Genomic DNA, 17,702 nt, shown 5'->3' on the forward strand with positions numbered 1-17,702 from the left:
AATCTTTTTAGACTTATTCAGATAAAATTGTGTCTGCTTTGGCTGAATTCAGACGTTTAAGTGACTTCTAGAAAAGTTAATCTATTCTAACTTTATTAATACAAGGTACCAGGAGAAAAAATGAAATCATACTGTTGAAGTGTCAGAAATAGGCTGCCTGGAAAAATCTTGTTTGCTATTCAAGAATTACATAACACATACATAATGAAAGAATTTTCTTAGAACAGGATGACAAGATATAGTCAATTAAACACGGAATGTCTTATCATATGATAACCTGTATATGTTTGAATCTCAAGTGTCAGCTCTAAAACTGTGATTGATTATCCACTTGTCTTTTTGAAAGGTTTTTTTTTTAGAAAGTTTAGATGATGGCACACCCCTTAACAGATACGTAATTTCATCAGAAAAGCAAATTTTGCCAAACTTAAGCATCTTTACCATATGGAAGTATAGGAAACTGTAAAAATGCAGGGGAAACCTTTTTTCTTCAATTTGAGGACTATAATTTTTTTCAGTGGGTCACATTTCCCCCAAATGCTTCTCTTTTTATGTGGACAGTTGAAAAATCCCATGATAATTCCTGCCTCAGGCTTCCCAAATAGCATTCACATGGTGCTTGCAGCATCAACTCCTTTGATTTTTATCTGTTTTATCCAGAGGCAAATTTGATAAGCTACTGATGTCCTGATTTTACCTACCCTAATCAACATAGGCTAAAAACAAGCTAGTTTAAATTGTTTATATATACAATTGACACATGTTCGATGTAGAAAGCTGATATAATAGGGAAAAACTCACCCATAGAAAAAAAATCACCTACAATTTTATTACTCAGAAATAACCACTGTTATAACCCTTTGGCATATTTCCTTCTTGTTTAAGCAAGTATTACGATGACAGGTACCTCAACCGATACTCGGCTACTACTTATATCTGCAAAGTTTTTGTTTTACCATTTTGGTTGTCAATGTATATTGTATTCTCAACACATGTTGATCCTATAATTGTCTACACTCACATGCTTGAGTGTTGATGTGATTCTGTGAGCATTTAGATATGGTATCGTGATACCTTTGCTTTTGCATTGTAGACAGCTCACACTGTCTACCTTGGGGTAGGTGGGTACCCTGCTTTCTAAGCCTATAAACTTTATGTTCAATATACTCTCTTGCCTTTGCTTTTAAATTTTCCTCACTCATCTTTGGTAAATGGCAACGGATTGGTCTGTATTTGGCAGTAATTATAAAGTAGTATCTTTTCCCCTCCACAGCTGGGAGAACATGCTCAAGCCATCAGATTACATGCTCCAATGGTGAATGTATCCCAAAAGAATACAGGTGCGACCATGTCAGAGACTGCTCAGATGGAACCGATGAGAAAGATTGCCGTGAGTTCCTTTCAGTCTTTGCACTGTGTTTGCTTTCACCTTTGTCCCTTTGGCATTTTAATCAATTTGTTAGATCTGTTGATGGACAGAAATGCCTACAATATGCCTCTTGTTATTGAAATTTCTTGGCAGATTCTTTTGTGGATTAGAGGTGATATTCTGATAGGAGACTATTTTTAGCAAGACATTCTAAGTGTGTCCTGCCTTAGCATGTCAAGTTTCTGTATTTTTGGAAGAGACTTTTAACATTAGCATAGAATCCTGAAAAGTTATTGAATACATTGAATACAAAATCCAGTTTGGTCAATGTTGGGTTTTATTGAATTATGATGTTAAATCAAATGTCTCATTAGTTTTCTGCTCTTATGGACTCAGTATTTTCTGGGTTGCCTTTGGAAAAGTGTTACATTCTGAAAATGGCTTTCTCCAATGATGACATATTAGTTTGTAACTGATTACAAGATAAGGCATAGAAATCACACTATTCTATGTGTAATGTTTAGACATTACCATAACCAAAATAAGAGAGTGTATAATCATAGTGCATCATGTACTTCTTACAAATCAGTAATCTGCCTCTCTTGAGGTTTATGTGGAATTGTTAGAATGTGAGAATATTGGAATTATTCTACTATGTAAGTTCTGTGGTCTGTCTAACTCTATCTTTAGTCTCAGACATATTCAGTTTTGTTTAAAAGTTCTTATAAGTCTATTATTTATGCGTTTATCATCTGTGGTATCATTTATGAATCAGAATGTCCTTGAGGTTTTAGACATTTTTTCCTGAATTTCTTTTGATAGGCTGCGTCTCATAAGTTTACTGTGAGCTAAGCACAGTTAGTTTCTTTCTTTTGCTCTTAAATTTATATTTCGGAGTTTAGGGAATTGTTTTAATATTTCAGTATTCCAATACTCAGTGGATAGATTTTGAATGCCTTGATCATAAACTTAGTTATGTCTCCAACGGAGATTTAAGTTTTAGTCTATTCTCATGGGACACCTCTATTGTTTGATCATTTTGATTTAATTTTAATTTTCTGGACTGTTCCTAAACTTCTTTCTTTGGTCCAATTGGTATATTTTATGCTTCATGAGGAGAGAACCATCTTCTGGTTCTTTTTTTTTGGTACATTTCCCAATATGGTGCAGTGCCTTGGGAGGGAGCTAACATAAACTGGTTATGAGCAAATCATTCCTATTTCACCATACTGTTCAAACTGTACTTTTCATGGAAGAAATATTGTGAAAGGGAAAGATCTGGCTCCAAATAGGTCCAGATTCATGTTGCATCCATACCATCATCACATGGTGCATTTTAATGTTTATTTATTATTATTATTTTTATTTTGAGAGAGAGAGAGAGAGAGCATGAATGGCAGAGGGGAAGAGAGAGAGAGGGAGAGAGATAGAATCCCAAGCAGTCACGCTGGCTTGACTTGAACTCTCGGACCGCGAGATCATGACCTGAGCCGAAATCAAGAGTTGGATGCTTTCTTTCCTTGGGTCTTATTTTCCTTTGAGAAAAATACTGTGATTTGTTTTTGTATCTCCATTTCCTAGCAGGATTGCTGGTATAGTTGTGTTGTGGTTTAATTTCCAACTTAAATGTTCTCTCGGAAAGAGATTATGTTGTCTCTAATTTGGATCTCTTTTCATTTTGGAAATTTTACAGAATTACCGGCAATTTTAAAGATAGTAGTGTATGCCTGGATGTCACAAAATATCAAGTCCATGAGTCAAGTACTGTCAGTACTTTGTAAAGCAAACAATAGGTCGTTCATTGTGGCAAGTGAAGAAAATGTTTTTGACTAAATAATAGTGATGAATCATATATTTTATAGTATTTTGTAAACTGTAAGTGTTATATAAATGTTGGTTGTTATTCTTAATTCGGTTCCTCAATGAGGACAATCGAGCAGGTGTTATTATTCTCTCACAAATAAAGAAACTAAAATTGCAAAGAGTAGACTGGCTTGTTCAAGGTTGAAAATATGTGGCAGAGCTAGGGCTAAATCCATCTTCTGGTTCCAAGTCTGGTGATTGCTCTTCATGAAAGACTTTATTTACAGAAGGAGAAAGTTCTACCTTGTGCAAGTTTAAGAGAGAACCAGAGGCTGTGCCACCAGCCAACAGTCTGTGTCTTTATCCCTAATTTACAAGTGGATAAAAATGAGTGCTTTATTGGAAATGCAATGGAACTGAAGGAAATGCTACTCTAGGGAAAATAAAAGGCAACTGAAACAGACTGTTTGGATTTATTCCATGTGAACACCCTGCAGCCAAGTCTAAAGTCATCAGTACAACTGCCTCACAACTTTGCCAATAGACCTTCCGGAAAAAAGCTGGCTGGGTACAAGTATGCAGGCTGCTGTTATAGAAAGGGGTTATGGAAAGGAAGTGAGTGAGCTTTATAAAATATCTGAGCAGGAATTTTTAATCAAGGTTTTGTTTATTTTTTTAAGTGCAAGTAATAGGTGCAATAAGGATTTCTTAAGAGAGCCAGATTTATATGATAGTTAATTGCTCCTGGAATCATACAAGTCATGAATCCTTCAGGGTTCATGGCTCTAAGATGAATCTGACACATGCAAAAGGGGTTTGTAATGAAGTATTCTTTCCTATTTCTCTTTACCTTATTTATTTATTACTACGTGTTATTTATGGAGAAGTATAAAAAAAATCTAACAAATCAGGAAGTTAAGAAAAGAATCTTCATGCTTTGTGCTTTGATCTCCTGGCCACAGCCAGATTTGTACAAGAAACAGAATAATGGCCTGGATCAAAGTCTTTAGAAAGTGCTAATATAGGGAGACAAATTGGCCTCATTTTGTTTTCCCTTTGTTTGGAACCCTTGCAGGAAGTAGGGAAGAGAGCTGCCATTTGCTGGGCTCCAATCACTATTTTATGCAATTTTTACCTTAATGACACAAGGTAGGTGTGATGACCATCTCCTCAGGCTTTTAACCTAGGTCTAAACTGTATGCCCATGCAGGTTTTAAATATAATCAAAAGCAGAGTGAATTGATAATGAACTCCTTTGTACTCATCACCCAGTTATATCAATTACCAACTCATAGCTAATTTTGTCTTACCTATATCTCTTTATTCTTATTTTGAAGCAGTTTTCACACATCGTATAATCTTATCTTTATTTCATTTATCTATCTATCTATCTATCTATCTATTTACTTGAGGTGGGGGGAGGGGTACAGAGAGAGAGGGAGACACAGAATCCGAAATAGGCTCTGAGCTGTCAGCACAGAGCCCAATATGGGACTAGAACTCATGGACTGCGAGATCATGACAGGAGCTGAATTCAGATGCTTAACCAACTGAGCCACTCAGGTGCCCATATTTTATTTTTGAAATAGAGAGAGAGAGAGAGGGTGCAAGTGAGTGAGTGGCAGAGAGAGAGAATCCCAGGAGGGGCAGAGAGAGAGAGAGAGAGAGAGAGAGAAGCGGGTTCACCGGAAGTGGGGATCCTGTTTTTCCCGAAGTGGGGCTTCAACTCACCCACTGTGGGACTTGAACCCATGAACAGCGAGATCATGACCTGAGCTGAAGTCAGATGCTTAATGATTGAGCCACCCAGGGGCCCATAATCTTATCTTTAAATAATTTAATATTTAACTCTAAAATATAAGGACTGAAACATAGCATAACAATATCACAACCCACACCTATGAGTTAACAACCACTAAAATAATCAGTTCTTAAAATTCCCCAATTGGTTTTTTATTATTTTTTTGTGGCGTCATTTAAAGCAAAGTCCAAATAAAATCTATGCATTGGAATTAGTTGCTGTCTTTTGATTTGTAGGTTTACCTTCCATTTCTGTTGTTTACCTCTTGCAATATATTTGTTGAAAAAACCAAATTACTTGTCCCGAGTTTCCCACAGTCTGGGTCTTGCTCATTGCATCCCCAGATGTCCTTTAACGTGCTCTTCTGTCCTGTAGTTTTTGATAGCTATATTTACAGCAAGGTTCCTCAACCTTTGTACAAATGACATCAAGGACCAGGTAGGTCCTTTTTGCACGGAACATTATGCATTGTAGAATGTCTAACAGTATCCCTGACCTCTGCCTACTAGAAGCCAGCAGTACCTCCCATTTGTCACAACCAAAAATGTCTCCAGACAATGCTAAATGTCCTGTGGGAGCAAAATCTCCCTCCATTAGTCTAGTTGGGAATAACATTAGTCTAGAGGCTTGAACAGATACAGACTTCTGCGTGTGTGTGTGTGTGTGTGTGTGTGTGTGTGTGTGTGTGTCTGTGTGTGTAGGGGCACAATACTTTGAAAATACAGGTGTATATTTCCATTAGGAGGCACATGTCTAACTATCAGCCATTGATTGTTGCTAACATCCATTTAGTCATAGTTACTTCACTTCAGATATGTAACAGCTATTTATTAGTTGTTTTAAATTGGAACATTACAATATGATGAAGGATTAAACAAGGCTTGCCCAGAAATCATTTTCATGAGACATGACACTTTATTCTATTGTTTCTGCAGTCATGGTGCATGGGAATCATTACCTGTGGACAAATGCAGGATCAGCCTATGAGTGTGACTTTCATTTCTCTATTTCTCAGAAGTAAGATTGTCTACATGAAGGGGTCTAAATACGTTATGCCCCTAGAAATCATTTAAATATAGTAATGATGTTGGAAAAGCTCCAAGGAAGGACCTAATTCTTTTCCCCAAATATTTGAAAGGATCAGGAAGCTCGACCCTGTAGTTCATAGTCCTGACTGTTGGATCAGACCCCTAGGTTATAGTCTTTACCCTTTCAAGCTTTCTAAGATCAAGACACTGCTCCAACGTAGAGCACCTTGTGTCTATTCCAGACATTCCTTGTACAGAACAAAGAAAAGTGTATAAGAGTTCTCTCAGGGAGGCAGGGAGAAGGGAGGGAAGAGAATGGGCCTGATGATGAGGAAAGCAAACATAGCAAGATTCCACTAAAAAGATTATCCTTGAGACAAATTTGTGTTGCATGAAAGCTTTTCATATTGTTTGGTCTTTTTGTCTGCTGTGTTCCAATATGCATAAGGTATTTTTTGATTATTCTACTATGTGAGAACGATTTCTGGTTATGTCTACTATAAAAAGCTGTGAAACAGGTAAAAGTTCATTTTCTCCAAGTTATTTTATTCTTCAGTCTGGCTATCTATAAAATGGCACCTACTATTAAATAGCTGTCAATTAATTTTTCCCCCCAAGGAACAGGAGATTCAAAACTGCAGTCCATTTTACTTCTAATGGGATTAGCATCAAGGAAAAACCACTCATGCAGAGTCTAAGATAAACATCAGAACAATGCAGCAATTATGGGTCATTCAGTTAATATATTACAGTGACTTTAAGTTGCTCAAAACTAGTACAGTTTTTCCCAGTTAAGAGAACAGATTATTTTGTTTTTATCGAGTGCCATATTAGAGTGATGTTGGTGTGAGTAAAACTATTGCTAATTATCACTGGTTTGCAGTACTTCTCTTTTGATACTTAGGAATGCCAAAGAAAGGGTAAAATCCCTATTACAATGAAGGCTTTCTTGCTGGTAATCAGCAGTATTTGGTCTGCCTGCAACTGGGGCCGCTTTGTCCGTGAAGTTTTATTTCTATTGACTTTCTGTTCTTTAGAATTCAAACATTTTCCTTTATATATCTAATTGCTGAAACTCCAAATGGGAAACAGAGGAATAAAGAGGATGATTCAAGTCATTCTGTAGACTATGATGGCTCGTAAAGAACATGCTTTTCTTCAAACTCAGTTCCACGGTTAAGCTGCCCCTTCAGCCTTGCTCTTACTGTTCTCTTTCTACTACTCCAGGTGAGAAAGCAGAAGCAGAGAGACTGACACCCTTACCTACCACATCACAGACATACCTGTTTTGGTGTTCTTACAGTCGAGATAGAATTCAGAGCCCTGAAACCTTGGGGAAATAAAAATTTCTTATTTAAATCTCCATCAGGGGCACCTGGGTGGCTCAATCAGTTAAGTGTCAGACTCTTGTTTTCGGCTCAAGTCATGATCTCGGGGTTCATGGGGTCCACCCCACGCTGTCAGCACAGAGCCTGCTTGGGATTTTCTTTTTCTCCCTCTCTCTGCCTCTCTCCTGCTTGCACGCATGCTCTCTCTCAAAATAAATAAACTTAAAAGAAAATAAATCGTCATACAAGCACATTATAAATATGTATTAAAAGCTCCCAAGGGGTGCCTGGGTGGCTCAGTCAGTTAAGCGGCGGACTTCAGCTCAGGTCATGATCTTGCGGTCCGTGAGTTCGAGTCCCGCGTCGGGCTCTGTGCTGACAGCTCAGAGCCTGGAGCCTGCTTCCGATTCTGTGTCTCCCTCTCTCTCTGCCCCTCCCCCATTCACGCTCTGTCTCTCTCTGTCTCAAAAATAAAAAAAAATTAAAAAAAGTTAAAAAATAAATAAAAGCTCCCAAGACCCCTCTCAGCTGTTGTCCAATTTCTTTGCTCCCTTTTATAACAAAGTTACATAGAGTTGTCTTTAATATCACTGCCTCCATTTCCTCTCCTCTTTCCTTCTTGAACTCCCTGAAAACAGCAGTTTCCACCAATCTCCTGAAAGCATTCTTGTCAATGCCACCAATGACCTTGTTTTACTAAGCCTAATGGCTCCTGTTCAACTGTCACCTTATCAGAGAGCTGCTCCTCACTGTCACTCATTTATTTTTGAGAGAGAGAGAGAGAGAAAGAGAGAGGGAGACAGAGTATGAGTGGGGGAGGGGCTGAGAGAGGAGGAGACACAGAATCTGAAGCAGGTTCCAGCCTCTGAACTGCGGGGCTCAAACTCATGGATTGAGAGATCATGACCTGAGCCACAAGTTGGACGCTTAACTGAGCCACGCAGGTGCCCTGATTGAATAAACTATTTTTTAAAACATTGTGGGAATTTCTTTTTTTTTAAGTTTATTTATTTGTTTTGAGAGAGAGAGAGAGAAAGAGAGAGAGAGAGGGTGTGCGAGCAGGGGAGGGACAGAGAGAGGGGGAGAGAGAGAGAATCTCAAGCAGTCTCCTCACTGTCAGTGAGGACCCTGAAGCGGGGCTTGATCTCACAGTTTGTGAGATCATGACCTGAGCCGAAATCAAGAGTTGGACACTTAACCAACTGAGCCACCCAGGGCCCCCCAACATTGTGGGAACTTCTACCTCACTTGTAATTTTAAAGTTTATCTCTTTATCCAGTTCATAGCAAAGTATCCAGGGAGGTGGATTTCAATAAATGTATGTTGGATAGAATGAAATTCTAATGAAAAGGAACGTAGCACTCTGTAGAATAACTAGCTTTCAGCATAATGACGTTCATGCAGCAATCATTTGCTGATGAATCTTCAATTATCTGGAACAGTTTCTCGATAGGAAGACTGAGCCACGCCATTTCTAGCTATGGTTTGCAAGTGGCCACTCTCATAATTCTAGTGGTGCGGGTACTCTTCCTGTCTCTTCAGTTAAAATTTGCGTGTTTGTTCTGCCCAGATAAGTCACAGAGGATCACTGTAAGGAACAGATAGGAATAGATAATGTGTTTTCTCTTTTTGGCTTCTGCTTCCTGAAAGCTACTTGGATTAAACTTGATTTTAGTCCCATGGTACTAGCCCTTGGGATTACTGTGTTTGCTTTCTCTCTCTCTCTGTTTCTTTTTCTTTCGTTTTAATGTTTATTGATTTATTTTGAGAGAGAGAGCAGGGGAGGGGCAGAGAGTGAGGGAGTCACAGAATCTGAAGCAGGCTCCAGGCCCTGAGCTGCTTGCACAGAGCCCAACGCAGGGCTCGAACTCACGAATGTGAGATCCTGACCTGAGCCGAAGTCGGACGCTTAATGGGCTAAGCCATCCAGGCATCCCTGCTTTCTCTTTTAGGGTGCTGAATTGCTATTTCCATTTTATAAAACTTGTTATGTATATGCTTTTTATTGAAAGCCATTGTTAATTATTTTTGAAGAGTGGCAGGAAATACTTTCCTCTTGTTTTGTTGTATGTTGCTTTATTTCTTTGGTGCTAGTTCATGATGGCAGTCACTTTGGGGATTTGAATTTAACTGGGGAGGGGGTAGAGTGAGTTCCCTGCTATATTGTGGTCTATTTTTTTGGTGCCGACTCTCTTGTTTGTTCTGGTACTCCTGGAAAGCTTTGTTTCCTAGCATAGAGTTTCCTTGAATTCCTGGATCATACCAGATTGAAGTCCTTAATAGAATATGCCATTACTTGCTGAAATCTAGAGTTGGCCTCACCACTCCAGACTCCCAATGTGGGATGGGAAACTGAATGGAAGAAACGAAAACTTTGCTTTTTCTCTAGAGTTATTTATTTTCCTTTTAAAACTATCTTTCTAAGAGTTTCTATTTCTTTCATTCAATTTCATTTTGTTTCTCTAATTTTTTGCTTCTTCCTACTGCTTGCTGTGAAGCTTCTAAGCAGTAGCTACATCTATTGTGATGCTAGGGATGTGCATTGTGGAGCCACATTGCCTGAATTTGAAATCTGGCTCTCCAGTTTACTGGTTGTATGACCTTTTTTAAATTACTTAACCTCAGAAAGGTACATATATAGCATCAATAGAATAGAAATCTATAAATGGGAGTAATAGTGTCTACCTCATAGGGTTGTGATAAGGATGAAATGAGTTCATACATACTGAGTACTTTCTGGCACCTACTTTTCAGTCTATGTTATTGATGGCTTTTATTGTCATTGCTTATTTAACTGTGGGTAGTACTTGCAACTAAGTGCTGGTGGCCAAACTAGCAAACTTTTTCTGGCAAATCATTACTTTGACTGGATTAGCCAGAGTAACTAACTTACAAGGATGAGGCTAAGACCTTGAAAGGTCTCAGGTATCTTGGGCAAGACTTTTATCAGTAATTTCTTATTTTCCTTTAAATCTTACCTTAAGTTTCATAATCTACCTTTAAGATGTCTCCCCTTTCTTTGTAATAAATTTGTCTTCTTTTCTATGTGCTTTTTGACCGTTTTGCCAAATTCTGAGACTAGAATGTACTCACAGCCCTCTTGTCAAGATAATAAAGAGTAGTGTTAATATTTACATCTTGCTCTGCTGTGAATGATTTCCATTCTGGGAGTTCCATGAAGTCTTCAAGCCACTTCAGACTCTTTAATTATTTGATTATCTAAACATGGTACTTTCTTGCTCAAATAAAATCATTAGCATAGAAAAATTTTAAAAATCTTCAAGCACCACACCAATCTTGTATGGATATTTGGGGGAAGCTCCCATTTGTAGGGGAACAAACACATACATTTGGCATGTGGAGAAAGTAAGGAAGGGAGAGGGAAGAGGTGGTGTGAGCAAGTGTGTTCTTTTTGTGAATTTTTGTGTCAGATAAGCTTTAGAGGTCTTGGGCTACTTGATCGTTGTCAATCTTTCCATTAAGACAAAACTTAGAAGGTTGGGTTTCTCTGGTTTCTTGTGCATTATCTCTTCTCTTAAATTTTCTCTCTACTTAAAATCTTGCAGGACATTTCAGATACATGATGGGTTTGCTCCATGGGAAAAAGTTTATGAGGTTAGACTCTTGACCTGGTTAGGAAATAAACCAAAAAAATAAGATTTTAGGTATCTGCCAGTCCCAAAGTATTGTGACTTCCTATTTCCTGGAGTTGGTAATAGAAATCTTTAAGGGAAGTAGAATCTGTTCATTTCTTATTTTGTTCAGGGTGAATAGTTTGGAACCATTCCCTCTGTGTGGGTCTCCAAATATTTTCAGTATTTAGCTGAGTCGGGTAGTTCCATGCAGTCTTCCCTATGGGCATATACCGCAGTTAACTATGCACAGACTAGACCAGAAGGCTTGTAGGAGTTGAGGCAGGTTCTTGGCTGATTGAGAAGAGATTCATTATCATTGTGGATGGAGACAAGAAAGCTGTTCCTCATTCCTGGTGTTTAACTGCTGACCTCTGACCATCACAATACTCTCCCTGACGCCCTCAAGCTGGCCTTGTTGTTTGTTGGGGGGAATGAGGCGTGTCAGAAAACTTTTAGTCTTGTCAGTGGATACTGTTGTAGTTCTTCCCTTTCCGGTTTTATGGCACTGGCTCTCAAAAGGCAGGATGGCGAGAACAAGTGATCCTCTCAGTATATTTGTCCCAGATCCTTCATATCTGCCATAATCACCTTAAGTGAGGTAGTCACCCTCCAACCCCAAATAAATTTTCCTCCAAACAGATATCTTATCTATTACAAAGACAGGGTTTTCTAAGATCTTTCTCCTGCTTAAAAGGCTACACAACATACTCTAGGAGCTGTCTGGCACACAGGGAGGGGAATTGCTGGCCAGACTCAACTGGCCTCTTGCATCTCTTGAAGTGAGAATTAATAAACAGAGCTGTATGACCCTTTGAAGGCACATTTGTAACGCATACCTTCTCAATGATGAAAAGACAGCAGTAACCCTAAGCTGATTCTTAGACTACTAAAAAAATAAATTAAAATTCAGAAGAAATTAAAAATTTTAATCAGCTATTTTAAAATGCCTTCCATTTTATTATATGATTAACTAAATGGAACTTTGGCTATTTAAGTACACCTAAGTATTAAGACACTTAGTAGTCCAGTTTTAAAGTTTTGGAGATGAGAATATTTGGGGTTCTTTCACTGTACAAAAAATGGAAAAGTATCATTTGAGAGTTCATCTTCCATTAAAGTGCACGTTGTTAACTCAGGATAAGTTTAATAAAGTTTCAGCACAGGATTTTGTGCACTGCTCATGCTTGAAGGAGACTTTGGGACTGTTTAAGGAATTATCTGTCCACATCTATGAAACCTCAAAGCAGGTTCTTAAATGAAAAATTGAGCCACAAAGTGGGACTCTATTGTCTAGTCTTTGAGCCCTTATCTAAGGCATACCTTTTGCTTAAAGAGAAATTTGAAGATAATATGAGAATCATTATGAGAACAATCTTTAATGGAAAAAAAAAAAAGACCAAGAAAAATATCAGTTTGAGAAGGAGGATATTGAAGACCATAAAAGGCAGAAGTTCAAAATGGTTTTGAAAGCTTTTTACCTAAAAAGTTCATCTGTGATAAGTCAGTAGCAATATCTAACATATCTTGAACACCTTGAGTAATGATCCAGTCCCTGCACTAAGTGTTGGGGATTCTAAAATGGGTAAGACAAGGGGCACCTGGGTGGCTCGGTCGGTTAAGCATCTGATTTCGGCTCAGGTCATGATCTTAGTCTGTCAGTTCGAGCCCTGTATCAGGCTCTGTGCTGACAGCTCAGAGCCTGCTTCAGATTTTGTGTCTCCCTCTCTCTCTGCCCCTCCCCTGCTCATGCTCTGTCTCTCTCTGTCTCAAAATAAATAAAAACATTAAAAAAAAATTTAGATGGGTAAGACAGGATCCTAGAACTTAAGAGGGTGCATTATGTTGTGGGGGAAACAGATAAACAACCACTAGAATGAAGCCTTCATTTGGAATCATGAGAGGTATGTGTTTCAATTATGGGGACACACAGGAGAGGGACTATCAGCATGTTATTCCTGCAAGGGACATCCTGATTTTTTCCATCTTGAGCTAGAAAACCAGAGTTAAGCATCTGGTTAATAGCATATGTGTATAATGTGGTAATAGTTACTTGTGCTTGTAGAACACATTATGCTTTTCAGAATGCGATAGTAGACATTGTGTTTTGAGGTCCCTCTACCCTGTGAACTAAATTATGTAAATGTATGGATAAAGAAGTGGTAACAGAGACAATAAGCAGCTTGAGTAAGAGTAAATAGCTACTGAGTGGTCCCATCCCTCCTAACTTAGAAGCCTGTTTTCAGAAAGGAAACAACCCTCTGGCAAAAGAAACAGCCCTTCACTTCTCAAAGCCTGTTTGGTAGTACACTAGCTATCTGGGATGTTATCTGTATTATGTAAAAGAAGGTTCCATTTTGGAATAAGTTAAATTCCTTCTCATTCTTTAGCTCTGAGCTCATAGGTCACTTCTTCAGGGGAGACTTCCCTGGGCTCTGGACTCCCCCCTGCTATGCATTCTCATAGAACTCTGCACTTTCCACATTAGCACACAGCCCAGTTTGTAATTTGTAAAAGGAACCGGGTCTCTTTTGTTTTCCAGTATATGCTCAGCATTTAGTGTCTAACATGTAGTAGTCACTGAAGAAGTATATGCAGAAGGAATGTCTTAATTTAAGATTTGTGTGTTATTTTCCTTTTTTTAGAATACCCAACATGTGAACAGCTTACCTGTGCCAGTGGAGCCTGCTATAACAGCAGTCAGAAATGTGATGGGAGAATTGACTGCCGAGACTCTTCTGATGAAAGCAATTGCAGTGAGTAATGTATACAAGATGTGCAATGGTGTGCACAGTCATTTATGCTGGCCAATTCCACAGTCTCTTCCCGAATTTGTGTTCGGTGAATTCATGTTGGTAGCCTGAAGTCAGTATTTGGAAGTGGGAGTATTTGCACCATGGAAATTGGCAAACACTACGAGTCAGGGCCTTTTTGTTCCTGGAGAATTGGTTGTTAAACATTTACCAGCATGCTGCTGCATAATAAAAATCTCTTTTTAAACTTGAGACAGAATCTTCCTGTGAAATTAAATGGCTACAGTGGAATTGAACTTCTCTTTCTTCTTGCCCTCGTTAACTTTGTGTCACAGCTCAGGAATGTTCACAACACGAGTTCCAGTGTGACATTGGGGTGTGCATCCCTCGTATCTATGTCTGTGACCATTACCCTGATTGCGAAGACGGCGGTGATGAACGTTCTTGTGGTACGGTGATTTCCTTATGCTGGGTCAGGTTGCTAGGAGTGTTGCTGTAGTTATTTTCTGACGAATGTACCACTCTTTTCAAACAAAAGGGTCACTATGTCTGATGGCAGATGAAGCCAGAAGATCACTTAGGCCTCATGGCATGAGTTTCAGCAGTGTAGTTAGACCTGGACTCTTTTATCTTCTAAGGATCTGTGTAGAGTTGAAGGATTGCTGATGGACAGTGTGCATTTTTCCCCCTTAGGCTACAAGGGTACAGGGTATATTGTATCACTAGGCTCTCAAATTACCCATACTTCAGTAATGGGTCTGATAACCTTGATAGTTGAATGAGAGAAACACTTCGAAGGGAGAGGAAGTTCCCTTATCGCAGTGGTCCTAGCTCCCCTCTTTACTTTGAAATTCTTACCACATTGATATTGGAGGGGCAGGAAAGTTTCAGTGTGGTGCAGGTGGATTTTGTTGCCTCCACTTTTTAACTCTGTCCCTACTTTTTATTTTCCTTTTAATTGCCTATGAGGCACATCACCTCTCATGGTTGCCAACTGTGGACTAATTTTTTTTATGTAATTTTTTTAACATTTATTTATTTTTGAGAGAGAGAGAGAGAGAGAGAGAGAGAGAGTGAGAGAATGTGAGCAGGGAAGGGGCAGAGAGAGAAGGAGACACAGAATCTGAAGCAGGCTCCAAGATTTGATCTGTCAGCACAGAGCCTGATGCAGGACTCGAACTCATGGATTGTGAGATCATGACCTGAGCCGAAGTTGGACACTAACTGACTGAGCCACCCAGGCACTCTCACTCTGGACTCATTTTATTGGAATATGTAGTTTGAAGTCTCTGTGAGAGAGTTTTACTGATTTCACAAAATGAGGTGGCACCTTTTTGTGGTCATTTATGTACTAGAATGTTGTGATTTTTGTAACCACACTCATTTTGATTGATTGGCACCTATGCCTTGCTAAATTATTTTCAGTATCATCCTAACTTTTCTTTAAACATTTTTTTTGGATGTTTATTCATTTTTGAGAGACAGAGAGCATGAGTGGAGCAGGGGCAGGGAGAGAAGGAGACACAGAATCCGAAGCAGACTCTAGGCTCCGAGCTGTTCAGCACAGAGCCAGACGTGGGGCTCGAACCCACAAACTGTGAGATCATGACCTGAGCTGAAGTCAGATGGTTAACCAACTGAGCCACCAGGCGCCCCATCACCCTAACTTTTTATGAGCCATGCCTGACTTGCTTTCTGGCCCCTGGGCTTATTTCAGTGACTGTATTAAAGAGAATGTGACAACACAGAATGGATGACTCAGAATCATTTGGTCTTAGATAGCAATTTCGGTGCTTGTGATAAAGTAAGGGCATGCTGGACGTTGACCTGTCTATAGCACATTTATCAATCTGCATTCTTTGTTCTGTGTCAACCTATAGCATACTGCCTTGTAATTTTGAGAGACAGACTGGCATCTGAGTTCACATCCTTGACCCAAAGATGCTGTTATGTTTTCTCCCCTTCTTTTTTCCACTCTTCCCCCTGTTCTTTCCTGGTTGTTTTTGTTTTGTTTTGTTTTGTTTTGTTTTGTTTTGAGATACTTTAGAGACTAAATTGACAGAGTCAGTTTCGTTTCAGTTTAGGCAGTGAGTTGAACTTCTTGATTTTTCCCAAGTGATTTGTGTCTTTGGAGTGCAACTGCTGTTTTCTTCCAGCCTACGAGACCTGCAGAGGCAACCAGTTCACTTGCTCCAATGGCTACTGCATTAGTCAAAATATGGTTTGTGATGGAGAGGATGACTGCAGAGATAATGGAGATGAAAATGGATGTGGTAAGGAGAAGAGATTCTTATTGGAAAGCATTTTCTTAAAGTGTTTTCCAGAACTTGTATTCCTACTCTCCTTGTTAGAAATTATCTGTGATAAGCAAGTCTCAGGATTGCCTGCATTTTAAGTAACTTAGTGGGTGGGGAAGAAGGAGGTGACTCCCCTGGCTTTTCTTAAAAGGACCCTGGACCCAATTATAGAATAAATTATGATTTCTTCCCTGTCATCATTAAAGCAGAATAGGTGGGGCAGTCTGTCCCTCTTCTTTAACATATGCTGACTTTTTTCTGTTTTCAAATTCGGATTTTCAACCACACAAGCCACTGACATCCAGTGGTAGAAGATAGGCAACGTGTGAGAGAAAGAGTTAGGGATTGGTAGTTGCAGGAGACTCTGCTACCCAGGGAATTGTTTCAAGATTCTTTGAGAAGGAAATTGACAATGATATTCACCGCCTTCACCAGCAGTACCTCCAACAGTTCAGAAGTTACTAATGCCCACAGCATAAAGCAAGTCCTGTACTGTTCCAGCCCCTGATATAGTAAGAGTGATGCTTGGGGAAGATCCATTGGTTTCAGTGTTCCAGGCAGCAGTCTTCCTGCAGTTTAGTTGTAGTTTTTCTTACATTGATGACATTTCACTAAAGAAAAAGAACAACCAAAAAAAGGACAGACAAAAACAAAATAAAAACCCAGGAAACTTGCTATTACCTTGATAACCCTAGTTCTATAATTCAGGATTTAAATTAACTGCATTTTCTTCTAGGGGTTATTAATCTAGTTTGTTTGATAATTCAGGTCCATGTGTCTTCTTACTCTTATAATCTGTCTGCCTATCTTAGACAGAACTTGAATAATTCCATTTGCCACTTCTCATCTCAGTAAAAGCCCAGTAGTACAGTTAGAAATACTAGTTTACTAAGAATACTTGTGGACTTCTCTTGTCCACCTGGTCTATATTCTCTATATTGATTAAAAAGAGTTGGCTCCCTCTCCCATGTGGCCTGTGTCTCTTTTATTCCACCCCCTGCAGAAAGCAGTACTCATCATATTCGTGAATGTTACCCAGGCGAATGGGCTTGTCCAGAGTCTGGAAAATGCATCCCAGTTTTAAAGGTTTGTGATGGGACTTTAGATTGTCCAGGAGGAGAAGATGAAACCAATATTACCAAAGGACGATTTTGTGGTGAGTATGGAAATTTATCTGGGTAGTTTTCAGATAAAGACTGTTTTTGAGAGAGAGCACACATGAGTCGGGGAGGGAGAGGATGACAGAGGATCCAAAGTAGGCTCTGTGCTGACAGCAGAGAGTCCGATGTGGGGCTTGAACTCACGAACCACGAGATCATGACCTGAGCCAAAGTAGGAAGCTTAACCCACTGAGCCACCCAGGCACCCCTCAGATAAAGAGGTTTCTGTTTTTCTATAATAGATTGCCAAATACAGAGAGTATTGGTGTTTGCATAACTATCCTAAAACTTACTGGATTAAACCAAGTAATATTTATTTCTCGTGGTCCTTTGGGTTGGCTAGGAAGTTTTGTGGCCTAGACCGGCTCATTGACACATCAAAGATGTTAAAATGAAAACCCAGTCTAGTCTTTTTCCACATGGTGATAGAAAAGGCAAACCCTAGCGAATGAGCTCTTTTGAACCTCTTCTTAGGTCATGTTTGCTAAATTTGTTATTGGCCAAAGCAGGTCATCTGGCCAAGCTTAGATT

The 17,702-nt window shown here is 39.2% G+C and overlaps 1 protein-coding gene across 3 annotated transcripts in view; it reads left to right on the forward strand.

Annotated features, from left to right (window-relative positions):
• The window catches only part of LRP2 (LDL receptor related protein 2), a 199,207-nt gene that overhangs the window by 48,198 nt on the left and 133,307 nt on the right, over positions 1 to 17,702 (forward strand). For all 3 annotated transcript variants that reach the window (XM_019458730.2, XM_019458737.2, XM_019458747.2), the window contains exons 4-8: positions 1,274 to 1,390; positions 13,607 to 13,717; positions 14,050 to 14,163; positions 15,871 to 15,987; positions 17,015 to 17,167. In XM_019458730.2, the coding sequence (XP_019314275.2) occupies positions 1,274 to 1,390; positions 13,607 to 13,717; positions 14,050 to 14,163; positions 15,871 to 15,987; positions 17,015 to 17,167 (612 nt within the window). The remainder of the gene's footprint in view (positions 1 to 1,273; positions 1,391 to 13,606; positions 13,718 to 14,049; positions 14,164 to 15,870; positions 15,988 to 17,014; positions 17,168 to 17,702) is intronic.

The sequence above is a fragment of the Panthera pardus genome, unplaced genomic scaffold (genome assembly GCF_024362965.1).
Source record: "Panthera pardus isolate Hobbes unplaced genomic scaffold, ASM2436296v1 HiC_scaffold_10, whole genome shotgun sequence".
NCBI classification, from domain to species: domain Eukaryota; kingdom Metazoa; phylum Chordata; class Mammalia; order Carnivora; family Felidae; genus Panthera; species Panthera pardus.